The sequence below is a fragment of the Marmota flaviventris genome, chromosome 12 (genome assembly GCF_047511675.1).
Source record: "Marmota flaviventris isolate mMarFla1 chromosome 12, mMarFla1.hap1, whole genome shotgun sequence".
Classification (NCBI taxonomy): Eukaryota; Metazoa; Chordata; class Mammalia; order Rodentia; family Sciuridae; genus Marmota; species Marmota flaviventris.
In genome coordinates, this window is record NC_092509.1 from 41,721,328 (window position 1) to 41,738,044 (window position 16,717).

The following is a 16,717-nucleotide window of genomic DNA, read 5'->3' on the forward strand; positions in this document are numbered from 1 at the left end:
AGGGAATGACTTATATGGCTTCCTACTGCTAGACTGAATATACATAAATACCCCCAAAATTCACCAGCACAATTGTTCTAGTTAGCCTTTGTGTTGCTGTGACCAAAAGACCAGGCAGAAACAACTTAGAAAACGAAAAGTCTATTTTGGCTCACGGTTTCAAAGGTTCAGTCCACAGTTGGGTCAGCTGACTCCATAGATTTGGGCTTGAGGTGAGGCAGAGCATCATGGAAGAAGGGTATGGAAGAGGGAAGCAGCTTAGAACTTGGCAACCAGGAAAGGCAGGGGGAGGTGAGCAAGGGAATGTGTGTCCAAGAGCACTCTGCTCCCCAGGCATAAAATATAAACCCTAAAGGCACACTCCAAGTGACCGACTTCCTCCAGCCATGCCCTATCTGCCTATAGTTACCACCGGGTTAATCCATCAATGGACTAATCTACTGATTAGATATTGGCTCTTATAGTCCAATCATTTCACCTCTGAGCATTCTTGCATTGTCTCACACACAAGCTTTTGGGGCACAGCCCATATCTAAACCGTAACAACAGCCAACTTTCAAGTGTGGACTTTTGGAGTTACTGCAGCAAATTATTATTTTTTGGCATTACCATCTTCTAGTCTTGGGAGCAACTTACTTTCCTGAACTTGCTGTATCCACAAGGGATGTAAACTCGTATCTCATGTCCGTATTTCACAAACCTTATTGAGAAGATTAGCAGGATTGATTCCTCCAGTTTAAACCTGTACTGAAGCCAAAATCACAATTTAAGATGAAGTACTGGGGGCTCTGAAGGGCAATTACATACCCCTTTTCTCAAAGAAACTTCATCTGCGGGGGGTGGGGGGAATTCCCAGAATTTACAAAATATTTCTTAATACAATTTATAAGAATTGAAATTGGGGGCTGGTGTGCGGTTCAGTGATAGAGCACTTGCTGGCATAGGCATGGTGTGGGTTTTCATACCCACCAATGCCAAGAAAGAAAAAAAAAAGTGCAGTTGAGTAAACAGTCACTTGATGTGTGTTGTAGTTCCGGTCTTGGTAAGGAACTGTGCTTCTCTCCTGCAGCCCAGCTCCCGGCCAGCAGCACAGAGTGGCAGGCACTCTGTGTCCGTAGAAGTGCAGGCGCAGCGGCAGCGGCAAGAGGAACGTGAGAGCTTCCAGCAGGCCCAGCGCCAGTACAGTTCCCTGCCTCGGTAAGCACTGGTGGCTAGGTCTTGAGGTCTGACCAGGCCTTGCAAAAAACACTCCTTTCCAAATTGCACTGGCTTCTCCAACCTTCCTCTGCAGTCACAGCAGAATTGTAAATGGATGGTTGCTTAGCTCAGGGAGAGCATATCTTAGCATTTGACAAGACTAGAAAGAAACGCATTTCAGAAGATGCCTACATTTTTACCCAACAGCTCCATAACCAAAAGGGAAGCAGCATGACACATGGAAGACTGGGCTCAGGGGCCTGACCTGGGTTCTAGTGTTGGCTCTGCCATTTTCCCTGTGGCTGCAGAAAAAATTTCCAATATCTGAAAAATGTAATGATAACTCTTCTTTTGCTTGGCTCATAGGTAACTTGGATAAATAATGGATTATACAGCTAGAGCTTGGTAAAAAGAGAGAAGGGGATGAATGCTCTGTTCACTTAACTTTTGTGTGATCAGTAGACTCTTAACAGGGTTTTTTGTTTAATATTCTGGGAGAGCATATCTTAGATCCTTGAAACATGCCTTTAGTTTTTGAAATTAAAAAATATAATTAAAAAAGAATATAAAGGCATTTTTTTAGCTTTTTATTGAAGTGTAATGTGATTTCAGTGAAGTACATATTTTCAGTGCACCGATCTTAAATGTACAGCAAATGAGCTTTGCCTCTCTACACATTCATGTAACCACCAGCTGGGGGAGAAATGTAACATTTACAGTACAGCAGAAGATGCCCTCATGTCCCCAGCCCCCTTACGGTCCTGCTATTCCTGCTTTTGCTCAGTGTGGAAACACAGAGTCCCGGGTGGGCCACTCCTTAGCTGACAACCAAGAAAGGTTGTGTACTGAGCTCCCCAGGAAAGACACCCATGTTCCAGCTGTTCTCTGTGAAATAACTGGAAAGCTCTCAGGTGACTCATCTCCAAGACTGACTTCCACTGATTACTTCCACTGAGAGCCATGGAAGTATTTCTTCCAGGCAATACATAGTTAATAATAAAAGTGCTGAAAAACATTCAACTTTTCAGACTTCCCCAAACAAGTCATTAGTGTAGTCACAATGGTTATACACATTGGTTGTCCTGTTTCAAAACCAGGAGACAAATACATTTTGAGTATCAAAAGATCCGATTGCCATATTGATGTCAAGTAGCCTTTTATGAATTTGAAGGAAACAATTTTGGGAGGAGGCAGATGTTTATCTGTGTGTACTTGACTGACCGTGTAAAAGTCATATTCCGATTTCTACTATGGTGAGTCCCCTTAAATATTAAACAATCACCATAACAGCCATGAGGGATTTCACGTTGACAGGGGTCAGCCAAGGGAACATGAGTTTGAATGGAAGTGTCCGCCAGGACAAGTGTCATCCACCAAGAACTGACTTGTTTAGTTGTTCTTTTTCAATCCATAAGGCTCTATCTCCTTTGAGCAATAAATTGTTTTTTAAGTAGAAAGATTACCCACCAGCAGTTATTTAGGCCACTCTAGCTAAGAGTTATTGAAGTTCAGTTCTGGAGAGGTCTTTGGAAATCATCTTATTTTGTAAGGAAACAGCTCAGAGAAATGAAACTTCCCCCAAGTTCACACAGCTAGCCAAGTTCTTTTGCCATAATTTAAACCCAAACTTGCACATGCCCTAAATCATTATTTTATAAGGCCCACCTTGCTACCGAGAGCTTTTGTTCCCAAGTACGGGGTGTTATTAGGTGTAAAGTTCTCCTGAGCTTAGAATACGGAAGAAGGGGCCACTGTATCAAATGCTAAGCACCATGCACAAGGTTTCCCTTCTCCCAACTTGTTTGGCTTGTATTCAAGAGAAAAGGTGGGCACGATCTTGTGGATGAATAGACATACTTGGTGTGGCCCTGACTCTATAGCCACATAGTGAGCCATGGCACATGGCTTGTGTGAATGGAGTTGCAGGGCCCTTGCTCTTGTTTGTATTGGTAAAATGTTGGCTTCATATAGTTCAGGGTGTTTAAGAGTATTTATAAGAAAGGAGGGAGAACTATAACAAAGTATGTATAATGAGAGAAGGAACTTGAAAAATGTAAAGGACTAAGGAAAGGAGACAGGAGAGATGCTGGTGGGGAGGGCCTGGAAAGCAGGACCTTTAGGAAGGAAGAGAGATACTAGGATCTGAGGACTGGGAAGAGGAAGAATGTCAGTGAGGTGATCCCACAGAGCTTGCCCTGACCCCATTCCAAAGTAGCTCTTATAGTCTGAACTGAGCCTGTTATTCAAGTCTTCTTCCCCCCTTCACTGTGTTTTTTTAATTAACATTAATGACCACATAGTAATTGTACATATTTATGGTGTACAAGGTGACCTTTTATGCATATTTGTAATGTGCAATGATCAGAGCAGGATAACTGGCATGAGTATCATCTCAGATGTATACATCATTTATGTTTGAAACATTCCCAATCCTATTAGCTACTTTGAAATATTCAGTTAATGGCTGTCAACCATAGTTACACTGCTGTGCCCCTCTTCATTCTTTACCCCTCCTTTACCACCCATATACCCCACTGCTCCACACACCTCTTCCTTCTTGCCTTGTCCCTCACACACACCCCCACTCCCAGCACTAGTAGGACTGCTCACATGTACAAACACAAGAGAGGTGCTTCTGTGATTACTAGTACTACTGCTTTTTAGAGTTTCACACAATAAAAAAGAAACTTTCCCTCTGGGCTAATTGTAGCTCCCTATTTTTAGTCATTGTATTCTATTTAGATATGAGAAAAGCAGACATCCCCAAAATAGTTACGTGAGTTTTGGCAAAAGGGGCTGGGAGCCTTCTGCATCATGTTCTCCCGATTCTCTTCTTTTAAGAATAACTTCTCAGTGTGGATCTTGGTATTTGTGAGGAAGGTAAGAAATGGACAGCCCTACCCCAGCTTCTTTCCTTGCAGAGTAGTACCACTTAAAGCAGGCTGTGTGTGGCGCAGCCATCTGAAGGAAGGTGAAGGACTCAACCAGCAGGTCAGAGGGGGACTTGGAACAACCTACATGAGCTTGGGTCATGTCCAAGTTTCTGACATGTGCTATTCTTCAGAGACACTTGACCTCTGCCTTTCGGATGTTGACAATTAGCAGAGTTTTGTCTAAACAAGTTGGTATGGCATTTGAAACCAAAAAGATTTCACACACACACACACACACACACACACACACACACACACACACAAACATGCAGTTACAAAGTGGAGCATAAAGTAAAACAAATGGTCAAGTCTTGGTATCAGTTGCATTAGATAAGGTGGTTTGAATTAGAGGAATGTATATGGGCCAGACTAGTTTGTAAATTCTAACTGTAATTAAGGAAATCCATGGGCAGAATTCAGTCACATTTTGAAATGTCAATGAGAAACACTAGCCAGGTGGTAACACTAGTTTGGGAAGAAAGGGGACCTGAATGGCCCCACACTTAATTCTCAATCAGACTAGGATGTTTTCCTTTTTTTGATTCCTAAATTAGTTCCTTACCTTAGTACCCAGAAGGCAGCTGTCACAGTGAGCAGAGGTGCGTGCAGGCAAAGTCGATGATAGAAGGGCACTTAGGATCCTTGATTCAATACTCCTCCTGTTTTCTTTTCCTGCTTGAAGTTTCCTTTTCTTTCTCCCTTGCCTCAGCTGCATGTCTGCCGAACGGCTCTGCTGTGCATGCCTCCCCGCCAGATGCCTCTCTGTGCCCTCACATGTTCTTCCCCCCAGGCCCATTTGTTACATCTACAGCCTGCTTGTCAGCTTTTCAGCTTTGGTCTTTTTCTCTCTTCATCCTTCTTGTCCTCCTAAGTCCTTTCCTAAGGTCTTTAGAGCTTTGGTTTATGTCCTCTCCATGACAATGGGCTTCAGGCCTTATGGGAGGTCACTGTAAACATTCGGAGGTGATTATTGCCAAACCTGGATATGTGTGTTAAGTGGATTCCAGAATCTCCAGTGGGCTCTTTGTGGGACCAAAGAAACCTAGATGTTGCTTGTAAAGAAATCTGATGAAAGGAAATTGATGCTTTTTGCTGTTGGCACCTGTGACCTTTGGCTGAGGGATCCTGGGGCAGCAGGGATAACCTCAGTCTCCAAGCAAGGACTTCTTCTGTGGAAGTGGTATGGAGTGGTCCTTCCTTACTATAGGTTCATTACTTATTCTCCAGTATCTTTCTCTGCTCCGTGATCTTTACTTCTGACCAAGGAAGGGAAAATTAATAGTGTTTTTTAGCCTTTTACTGTGGTCCAAAAGATGCCCCCTAAAACTGAGAGCCACCTCTTGAAAGGAAAAGTAACTTTGTGTTCAAATTGCTTCTCCAATACTAAAGGCACATTATTCACTTTTCTAAGCACTTTACATGGGTGACATTTCATTTATTTCCCCCCACGACTTTATTAGGTCAGATATGCCCATTTAACAGGGGAGCTAACTTGGATCCAGAGAGCATAACTTCCCCTGGGCCACGTGGCTGACATATGGCAGTTTTAGGATCTGAACCCGTTTTGTCTGTTCTTCAGCCACTCTCCCCCTGTACCCTGGTGCCTGAATGTCTAGTTTTCTAATGTAGGAAACTCCTATTGTCTGCTTCCTTTTTTAAAAAAAATATTTTTTAGTTGTTGATAGACCTATATTTATTTTTATTTATTTATATGAGGTGCTGAGAATAGAACCCAGTGCCTCAACATGCCAGGCAAGTGTGCTACTGCTGAGCCCCAGCCCCAGGCCCTGCTTTCTTTTCTTGATCTCTTCAGTCAACTCATTGTTCATCCTTTCCTTTATCAAGTGTTTATTGATAACAGTAGCTTCCCTACTGAGAAAGTTTGGGTGTATGTAAGTGTGGGTGTTGTGTGTGCACATGTGGGTCTGTGCATTTTCCCCATATACATTCTTTCAAACCTCAGGGCAGTTTGCTTCCTTCCTTATACTGATTAATTTGAAGAAAATTTAAGCTATGAGAAATTCATTCTCCCACATCATCATAATTTCTACCCCTAACAAACCTTAGTGAATTCTCAATGCATTTAAATATAGCAAGACTGTATCTTTCTGGGATCATCCAAAATTGAACTCAGTGGTGCATAGCCACCCTAAAGTGACACCCCAGGCCTCAGGAGTTGGAAAGGAAGGGCATTTGTGGGTCTCAGTAGGACAGGAATGAAAAAGAGTTGAAATTTCTGCAGTCTATTTCTGATTATCTCTAAATTGATAACCAACTCATAAAGGAATCCCCCCTTGTTGCTCAGATATCAGTAACAAGTTCGTTGTTTTAATTAAAGTTTCATGATTAATGTCAAATCCCTGGTTTCTTGCTGACACTTTCCATCATTCATGTCTCTAGGCAGATTAATTTATGACTTTTTAAGTGAAGATAATCAGTGCTTCAGGCAAATAAACTCTTCCATCAAATCTAAGGATTCTTGCCTGGGCTGATTGTACAAATGGCCTGACTCTCACTAAAAGAGGGCCAGATAGGTCTCCTGTAGACTGTCTAATTAATCATAGTTAGATCCAGAGGTGGTACTGGACATTAAGTTCATTTTCCATTTTGAAAACATCCCCAGCTACATTTTAGGCCATATGGAAAATGGGCAGATTCCATCCCAAACCATATTGCTGGCAGTTTGAAATGTTCAAAAATGCAAATTGCTCCATTCCTTGTGGGAAACCCGGTGGCTTCCCAGACCTTATTTTCCTTCCTCGGGCAGGAGTCTTTTTGAACATTCAGCCGTGTTGTGTGTGTTGATGCAAAAGGCTGAGCTGTGCATACTGTCGCCAAATGATTTTCTTATTGATAAATGGAGCAATATATTTTGGTTTAGTACTCAATCGTCTCTTCCCCCATCTTCCATTTTCAAGACAAAAAATTAGGGCATGTCTTCCTTCCTGGCACAAAATTGTTTTACTTTATCATAGCCAATCTTATTGTAAATTCATAAAAGCATCTTGGGACTTGATAGTAAATTAAAGATGTTTCGAAACAATGATGTTTCCTGAAAATCATGTGCAACTTTATTGTAGAAGTGATTCAAATTTGAAATTTCTGGATGACTGATTTATTTCTCAATCCTGGGGTGACAAAGTGAGTTAAGTCGGTTGCCCTGGCCCTTGGTGAAGGCAAAGTGTGTAAGAAAATAGTGCTTACCCTTCAGGCTTCAGGCTCTCCCATCCTGATGGGCTTGTGCTCTGAATAGTGCCAGTTGCTGACATATAGAACTTGAAAGTGGGCCTTTAAGGGCTGCCTGTTGCATTTTTAATCACAAAGGAATTTAGACTTAAATATTACATAACTGAACTCATATTGTAATCCATTACATGTACTTCATATTAGCTAGCATTTCTGGCACTATGGTGGCAGCTGTGTAAAATATTTGTTTTGCTTGTTTAGAATTGAATTGTAACGTCCTAAAGCAAGCAGCAATTATTGCTATAGTTGATGCTGCCAAATCTCTAATACTCCCATTCTTGCCAATGTGTCTAAATTGCAGGAGATATTGTTACCCTAAGCAGGGCAGATAGTACCTCGCCAGATGCAGGAGGAGAGCCCTATTTCCAAATAACTGCCGAATCTGTTTTTCTCTCTATTGTTCTGTGTTTGTTGACTCTTTGGAGAAGCTGAGCTTGCTGAGGACAGTCGTCTTGCAATTCTCCAGTTCCTATCATAGTGTCTAGTGCACAATTCGTACAGGGTAAAATTTGTCAAAACGTGAAAATACTGATTCCACCCATTCCTTCCCCTTTCCTTTCCTCTCTTCACTTCTCTCAACCTGCTCACTAACCTTTGGTCTTTGTTTTCTAGGCAAAGCAGGAAGAACGCCAGTTCTGTCTCCCAGGATTCCTGGGAGCAGAACTACCCGCCTGGTGAAGGTTTCCAGAGTGCCAAGGAGAACCCCAGGTACTCCAGCTACCAAGGCTCCAGAAATGGCTACCTGGGAGGGCATGGCTTCAATGCCAGGGTCATGCTGGAGACCCAGGAGCTCCTCCGCCAGGAGCAGCGGCGGAAAGAACAGCAGATGAAGAAGCAGCCTCCTCCTGAGGGACCCAGCAACTATGACACATATAAGAAAGTCCAGGACCCCAACTATGCCCCTCCTAAGGGGCCCTTCCGGCAAGATGTGCCCCCGTCGCCTTCTCAGGTCGCCAGACTGAACAGACTCCAAACTCCTGAGAAGGGGCGGCCCTTCTATTCCTGAGCACGAGGAGAACACATGCTTCATGTCATGCAATAAAGGACATTTTCATACAAAGACTTGTATTTTGGGAGTTTTTTAAAACCTTGATGGTACTATGGAATATTTCTGTTGTTGGTATCAGTGCCTTTAAGCAGTGTGGGCAAAGAAACAGAAGGCCTTAATGTCTTTGCCGCTATGTCTCAAGTGTCTCTTTCATGGAAGGATTTCCCACCATCTGACAATCATCTGTTCGAGGCATCCACACCCTCTGCATCTCTCTGGAATACCTGGGAATTTTGGCCTAATGCATAAGATATCCATGGCTTTGTTGTTATGGTCCCATACAACTTGGGTGACAGATGAAGCTGAAGAAGGTGTTGTTGATTCTTCTTTTTCCCCTCTTAGCTATGAGGGGACATCTCAGTTTCTGGTGGATGACATACACCAGAAACTGGGACTTGCCAGTACTTCACAGCACAGTCAATTATAGAACTTTGTAATCAGCGTGGGTTTCCCTTCTCTTTCTCAGCAATTTGTATCAGGAAAGTTCCATCATCGTATTAAAGAAGCTAAGCCATATTCCAACACCATTTGGTTATCAGGGGGGTCCTTGTGTAACTGCCTTATAACTCAACATTACCAATAAAGCGATGATTCTAGTCTTGTGTTTATAAATACACTTGTTCAGTCATGTCCCTGACATGGCACAGCTCTGCTTAGGGAACGAGGGACATGGGAGTAACCAGGTAGAGGAAGGACTGGGCCTGCCTTGAACCATGTGGAGGGAGGGGGGAGCTGAAGACAGAATTCTCTCAGGAGGAGTATGGGCCAGTACATCCCAATTATTATTTTAGTTAGTTTTTGTTGTGACAGTGTGGAAGGAAGGGCATAGAGTGGGACAAAGATAAATCAGTTGGTCATTTTTGAATTCTAAAAATGGATCTCTCTGTAGTTCTTAAGGTCGGTTGGAACTGATATTTGTCTAGTATATCCACATACTGTATCCCTGCCTGGTGATACCATGTCTCTAAATAATTCTGCCATGAAACATAAAAGACAAATAAGGGAAAAGCCATTCGCATTGCACAGAGAACATTATGGTGTCCCAAAACAGTAACAAAAGATTGCTCTCGTGTCAATATTTTATCGCACGTGCAGGTCACAAGGCCCTCGGTTGCTCCCTGTTTTCATCTGTCGGTCTGAACGTTCTGTATTGTAAACCATGGCTGGGTTGCTAAAGTGCCTGCGAATCCCGATGTGAAAAAAGCTTGAGATGAAAGCTCAGCATAACGTGTATAACAAAAAAGAAGAAGAAAAAAAAAAAAGACATGTATTGATATGCCTATTCTCTTTTTTTTTTTTTTTTACTGGCACATTGTATTTTTGCGTCGACTTGTTTTTAGAAAATACGTGAAGTGTCCACACGTACCTGTGTCTCTTTTGCATTTCTGTGTAATGGTTCTATTTGTTAATAATGTGCAGCAATGTTTAAATGGGGTTACCAATGTAAGCACGGTGACCTTGGATGACAGTGGCTCTTTCTCACAGCCTTCCCTGAGCTGTGAGAAACAGCTTTCCCTGTACATATGAGACTTCTAATAAAAGGCATATTTCTTCCTGTTCTTTGTGGTGTCTGTAGTTTTCCTGTAGAACCTCTCCTAGCTGTTTTTTTTTTTTTTAAGTATATTAACAGATGTGATTTTTTTTTCATATTTAGTGAAAGTAGAAAATTTCTTATGACTTTTGGGTGCACACATGGAAATGGATGATTGATTACTTATTTGAACACCTGAGGAGAGAGGGATGGAAAAGACAGGAGCTCTTTCTTAATAGACAACTGGAAGACCCAGGCAACGTAAAGAAGCCTGAAGAATTCTGAACTGAAGAGGCCAAGATGCTAGGACAGAATAAAAGAAGAATCATACAGTAAGCTACATAATATTTCCATTGCTGCCCTTTGCCCTTTTGGGGTTGTTTTGGCAAGCCAGGTATTTTTGGTGAGTTCTGGCCTCACTTACAGCAAGCCCAGAAAAAGGTCCAAATTCGACTCTCCTTCCTATACTGACCTGGATCTTATTTTCCAGATCACAAAACAATGTTTTGCTACTTCTTTTAGATGGATTAATAATTTGTACAGTGAGTCAAAGGCATGAAGAGCAATACATCCCTAGGCGTGTCTCTGCACAAATATAGATGTGGTTCCCAGCCTAAGGTCACGCTTTGCAAGGACCCATCCAAAATGCCCTGTTTGTGGGGGTGCCCAGCATCAGTTGGTTTTTATGGCAGCCCTCATCTTGTCACTAAATCAAAGTTCTGTCACCTTTAGTAAGGAGAGGTGCGTGGCAAGCCAAGAAAATGTCACCTTTTGGGCTCTGATGTGCATGGCAGGTGTGGGGAAGTGGAAAGGGAAGATGGACAGATTTGTTGATTTTGTCACTGACCAGGAGGCCCATTGCAAATGCCAAAACTCACAGACTATTTGTCTCAACTGACAGTGAGAGGCAGAGCAGGAGAGGTAATGTAGAATGTGGTGGGGACTCAAATCACAAAGGGATTTGTGAATTAAAACTGACAATTTGAGCCGCGCTGGGGAGAGAAGTAGGAAGAGAGATGAGTCAGTGTAGGAGTGAAAATATACCCTATCCATTAATCAGTCCTGTCTAAGTGAACTGACTTCCCTGGTCCAGAACCCTTCCTTCACAAGGATTTGAGGGGATCACCCAGGAAAGCATGTCCCTGAGAAGGCCACGCCAGATGTGCACTGGCCTCTGCCCAGCACCCTCAGAGAGAAGCCCTGATTCCACAAAATCGGGCCGGTAGGTGGGCCACACTTGGCTAGGGATGGAAGTTGAGTAACTCAGATATTCCTTGGAAAAGATAATTCCTTTATGACATTATTAGCACTCTTAGCCTATTAAGACCATAGATATTTATATTAAAAGCATAAATTATAAAATCAGCCTTACCTAACTGTACTAGCATCACAGCCACATAATGAAATACTGAACCCCCACCTCCTTAGGAAGTGAAGAGAGGTTTATTTTGGCTCACAGTACTGGAGATTTAAGTCAAAGATTGGGTGACCCCATTGATTAGGACATCAGAGTGTGAGCCTGTGTTGAAGCCAGTGTTCACATCAAGAGCCAGAAAGCAAAGAAAGGGAGAAAGACCAGGATCCACAGTCCCCCTTCAAGGGCATACCGCTTAGGTTCTGCCTCTCAAAGATTCCACAACTTCCCAATAGCACCACCCTGGGGACCAAGCCTTCAACACACGGACCTATAGGAAATACTCATCTAATCCATAACAATAATATAAGTATCATATTTAACTTAACTGCCCCTCATTTCTTTCTTTGTAGTCAGAACAAAATCAGCTCATAGCTGCAATCCCAGCGGCTGGGGAGGCTGAGGCAGGAGGAACAGGAATTTAAAGCCAGCCTCAGCAATTTAGCAAACCCTTAAGCAACTCATCAGACCCTATCTCTAAATAAACTATATAAAGGGCTGGGGATATGGCTCAGTGATTGAACGCCCCTGAATTCAATCCCCTAGTACCAAAATAAAAGCACAAAGGCAGCCCAGAGATCAAAGCATCCCCCAATTAACAGAGTGATCTCACTGAAGGAAACCAGGATATGGGCTTCTCAGGTTTGCTACCAAGAAAGTCAAATATATAAAATCACAAAGAGCAAGCCAAATAAATGTTTTTTTTTTTTTTTTTTTTTTTTGTGTGTGTGTGTGTGTTTTTTTTTTGTCAAGTAGGGGAAATTATTCCAAATTCCTTTTGAAAATAGGTGGAAATTTCAGACAGACAAACCACTTTCTCAGAATGTTCTTTGTGATTGTTCACCAGAATGAGTCTGAGAAGGAGGTGGCCACAAGTGAGAGACCAGGCGTCACAGTGGATTCTTTGCCCATGTTATTGCTCCGGATTTACCCAAATATGGTGGTCACTCTCAAGACTGCTCCCCCTCCTCCAGTGTTTTTATTTGAAGGTATACATATTTGTACATACAGGCATAGGTGTCATATATAAAGAACATCTTAATTCCATATTTGTCTATTTTAATATGTTCCTGTTTTAACTCATGAGTCCTTTATGCTCAGATGTTGCCCCCAAGTCAAAAACAAACTAAGATTAAGCCGATAATACTTGTCTCTGGTTTTGGTTGCTAATCATGGAAGGATAAGTTAGTAAGGTTATACTAACTACGTACAAGCAATAAATATTCTCCTTTGGATAGCATAGTGTGCCATAAATTTAAATGTCTGTTTAATTGCTCTGTTTTTTCCTTTTCTTTTTCCTTCCCTTTTTTTTTTTTTTTTTGAACAAAGATTACTCCAATGATGACATGTCAGGTAAGGAGATAATCTTCTTTTTTTACTTCAGAGACAGGGTATCATCTTAATAAGGCAGCTAATAAGAGCGTTCACAGGTCAGAAAGTGAGAGTGACGGAGATGCTTTAATGGAAATCTACCTTCAGCTCTGAGTAATGATTAGATCACAAAAGCTGATGGAATTAAATTGACTTTTTAAAAAAAAATGTGTAGGGGATGAAGATTGTAATTCTGACTGTAAGTTTTCTTTTTCCCTTTTTAAAAACAAGAAACTGATATTCTGCTTCAGAGCTCATGGGTAAAAGGGAAGATTGCTATTGCCTTCCACATAGAAAGAACTTATTTTCCCATTAGATGAGTTCTTATCTCCAATTATCTTCCCAGCCAGCATTTATGCCTCCTCCGCTCCTTCTTTCTCAGTGTTCATATCCCATTCCACAAGGTAAAAATCTATGAGTACCTTTTGTCAGTAGATTTAATTTCTTTAGGCTAAATTCTATAGTAAGGAAGTCTACTTTTAAAGGAGTCCATTGTGGATTCCTTAAGATTAGGCATCCTTTGTTTAAGAACATTTTTTTTTCCTTTCCCATGTTAAGATTTAAATGTTCAGTTTTTATTTCCTGATTTTTTTTTTCTAGTACCAGGGATTTAACCCAGCGGCACTTAACCACTGAGCCACATTCCAGCCCTTTTTGTATTTTATTTTAAGACAAGGTCTCACTGAGTTGCTTAGGGCCTTGCTAAGTTGCTGAGGCTGGCTTTGAACTCGTGATCCTCCTGCCTCATCCTCCTGAGCTGCTGAGATTATTTTCTGATTTTAATGTTTTTGAAAGCAAACTTTATGTGCTTTAGCCTGCCCCTCTCCATATGGGTCTATCAAATACTGGACATGAGAAAAATGCAAGAAACAAAGTACTTGCCTTCCCACAGTGAGGTAGAACAATTACTCATTTTCTTCCTTAGCACTTATTTGCTCTCAGGATCAATTAAATGTGTGAAAAAAACACTCTTTCTGAATTGCTCAATGAACTGCTGAGTCATCTCAGCAGTTGGCTTAGAAAAGCCATTTGGAGTGTGCTCCTGGACACTGTGGATGCGTCACATGATCTTATTCTCCCTGGGTGTCACCAACCTGGATGGATCAGCTGCTGGAAGATGGTGCTGTTAGCAGGAACTCTTCTTCTGTCTCTGAAGGCAAGTTCTGCTGCTTGCTAGAAGGCTCCTTCTGAAACTGAAGTTTGGCTTCCGTGAGGGATTTTATGATGCAAATATTTTAAGTACAACTTTGAAGGTTTTGCCATTAAAAACAGTCTCACATGGCTCAGGGCCCAGCCGACTGCAAACTACAAGGGGGAAAAGTGCCATCTATTGCTGGCAAGTGACAGGAAGGAAAACAACACAAATTTCTAAACCAATCGTGACCTTGGCTAATGATCTGGTTTCAGGGTTCAGTTCATATCTGACTTGCTTTTATTCAGTTCTGGTTGTCAGCAGCAACATACTTATCACGGTTGTTTATGTTGAGATGAAATGGACAAAAACATCGGCCCTGCAACCAGAGATGGATCAGATTAGGGCTGGCCAATGAATGCGTGGTATTTTGGAATAAAACAACCCTTTGAACTCATCTTGTGAAGCCTCAAAGTGAATTTGTCCTACACGTGCCCTGACTTTGAACTTCATATCCTGACTTTTCTGAATTTTATCTGCTTGACTTGTCATCCACCGGAGCCCATGGAGCTCCCACTATGGTCCATGCAACCAAAGCATTCCCATAAAATCTGAACCCACAAACGGAGTCTACAAGCTGCCTCTGTTTTCTCACTTTATTTGGTCTCTTTATTTATGTAGCCTTTTATAATTTGCAAAACACTCTCATCTTTGCTTTTTGAGTCCACAGACACTTGGAAGAAGGTTGAAATCATAGTCCAATTTTATACCTGAAAAAACTGAGATTCCAGAATTTTGTGAGCTAGTCAAAACACAAAACCCTTTGTCCTGTCACCTACCACTGGGATCGATGCAAAGGTTTTATCAAAATCAAAGATTGTGTTGCAACAATATTAATTTCCTTTTTTGTTGGTAATCGTGCTTTTTATTGATGGCGACAAGAAGCACAACATAATGTATAAAGAGCTGTGAAATTAGTAATGCCATGAAAATAAATTCTATTCATCACAATACTATTTATATACTCTTGAAAAAATTATATATGTGTGTATATATATATAATAATTACATATACATATGATGACTTATTCACACATTAGGCACAGTGTATCATATATTTTAAATGTCTATTGAAATAGACAATGCCAGGCTTTCATAGGGATTTGCAGACACCACCACAGTCTCTTGGTGACCAGTGCTTCATGTCATACCTCCTTTGATTCACTGTTTAAGGTTCTGAGAGCAGTAAAGCCAGGTTTTAATGTTGAGAAAATGAAGAGTCTTATGAGATTGAAGATAGCGAACATGTTTTTAAAAATGAGTAGAACTTGAAACATGAAGGATGTAGGATACTGTAGAACACAGAATGGCCGCAGCAAAAAGCCAATCCCAGCAGTTGAATTTCTGAAGCAGATGCAAACGAGACCCCAAATGCTAATCCAAAATAGAAAAGATCGTTGGGAGATTGTGAAACAATAACAATTTGCATTAAATCATCAGCTGCTTTCAGCACAGATGGGAAAAGCCTGTTACAAAATGTTGTAAGACATTTGCAGCGGGTTTCAAGCTGGACACGCATTAAAAACATTCTTGAGCTTTTCACACTGGGAATAAAAATGTAAATCATTTTTAGCGCAGATTTATTCTTTATATTTTCGTTTTTCCCTTGTATTTTATTTTACTTTTGGTAGAGACATGACATAGGAATAGCCAAGGGGAAATGATCCATTTGCAGAGTAGGATAGATAGAATTTATCTTCAAAGAGGTAGAATATTAATTATGCATAGAAAGAAACTTTTAGCTCTGAGACATTCCCAATGAAGCGAGTGGCTTATTTCACTCAAGATCCTAATCAAACACAGTTGTGATATCAGAGAGGAATGCTGGCAGTTGCTTAGTGAGTCACTCTGAGCGAGCATGGGGCAGAGTTGGAATGGCTCACTGCGACCCAAGATCCTCCCCTGGGGTTCCTTCACCTGTGTTTCAGCTGGCAGTGAGGGTTGTATCCATCCTCTGGTGGCCAAGGTGATTTCTCCTTCATTGCTCCTTGAAGTACACTGCAGGGGTTGAAGGCAGAAGCCAAGAGCTGATGCTATGGGCCCATCTCCTCTGATCCCACACCCCTAGAGAAGATCCCAGACAGCCACAGACTCTCCCGTCTGGGAGAACTGGCTGACCCCAGGAAACTAGTTTCCAATAACTAATCTGGCTGAAGGAGGCACTTCCCCCAGCTCCAGCTCTCCTTCCCGTAAGCCAGGAAATGTGCTCTCCCTGCATTAGGGGGATGGCTCATAAGGGACTTCTAGTCTCTGATTGGTGACTTCATATGCTATGTTAGTGTCTTCAGCTGTGTATCTTAGATCCTTTTAGGTGTTCCCTCTGGATTAATTGGAAATCGTGGATATCCTGTTTGTGTGATCTACTCAGGCTAATTGTAAGGCCGTGAAAGGGCCAATATTGATTTGTTTTAAAAGAAGAAGCCACTTTATAGGAACTGAAACTTAAAATGTAGAATTCAGAGTCGCTTCAGGAAAAATCATTATCTCTTATTTATTCATTCATTTGTAGCTCCCGCTCTATGTTGGGTGCTGTGTGAAGTGCTGGGAACACGCTAGAGACTAGCATGGCCTTGTTTTATGGGTCATGGCTGTATAACATCCAAAGGGTGGCACTCAGCCTGGAGAAAACAGAGCAGGATTCAGGGACAGGCAATGAGAAGGAGCAAGGGAGCTGCCACTCTAAGTGGAGGGGACGGGGACCCAACTGAGCAGAAATCTGAAGGAGGGGGTGCATCCACGTGGCTATGTGAAACAAGAGCATGCCTCAAGGAAGGAACAGCTCAGG

At 41.8% G+C, this 16,717-nt stretch overlaps 1 protein-coding gene and 1 long non-coding RNA gene across 18 annotated transcripts in view; one reads left to right on the forward strand and one right to left on the reverse strand.

Moving 5' to 3' along the window:
• The window catches only part of Pard3 (par-3 family cell polarity regulator), a 660,013-nt gene extending 650,051 nt beyond the window's left edge, over positions 1-9,962 (forward strand). For all 17 annotated transcript variants that reach the window (XM_027928488.3, XM_027928495.3, XM_071599891.1 and 14 more), the window contains 2 exons: positions 1,070-1,197; positions 7,989-9,962. In XM_027928488.3, the coding sequence (XP_027784289.2) occupies positions 1,070-1,197; positions 7,989-8,382 (522 nt within the window). In that variant the 3' untranslated portion in view covers positions 8,383-9,962. The remainder of the gene's footprint in view (positions 1-1,069; positions 1,198-7,988) is intronic.
• The window catches only part of LOC139701393 (uncharacterized), a 67,676-nt gene extending 51,777 nt beyond the window's left edge, over positions 1-15,899 (reverse strand). The window contains exons 1-2 of the long non-coding RNA XR_011703949.1: positions 15,850-15,899; positions 13,835-13,933 (exon numbers count right to left, since the gene is read on the reverse strand). This is a non-coding gene — a long non-coding RNA (uncharacterized lncRNA). The remainder of the gene's footprint in view (positions 1-13,834; positions 13,934-15,849) is intronic.
• Between the last annotated feature and the right edge of the window lie 818 nt (positions 15,900-16,717).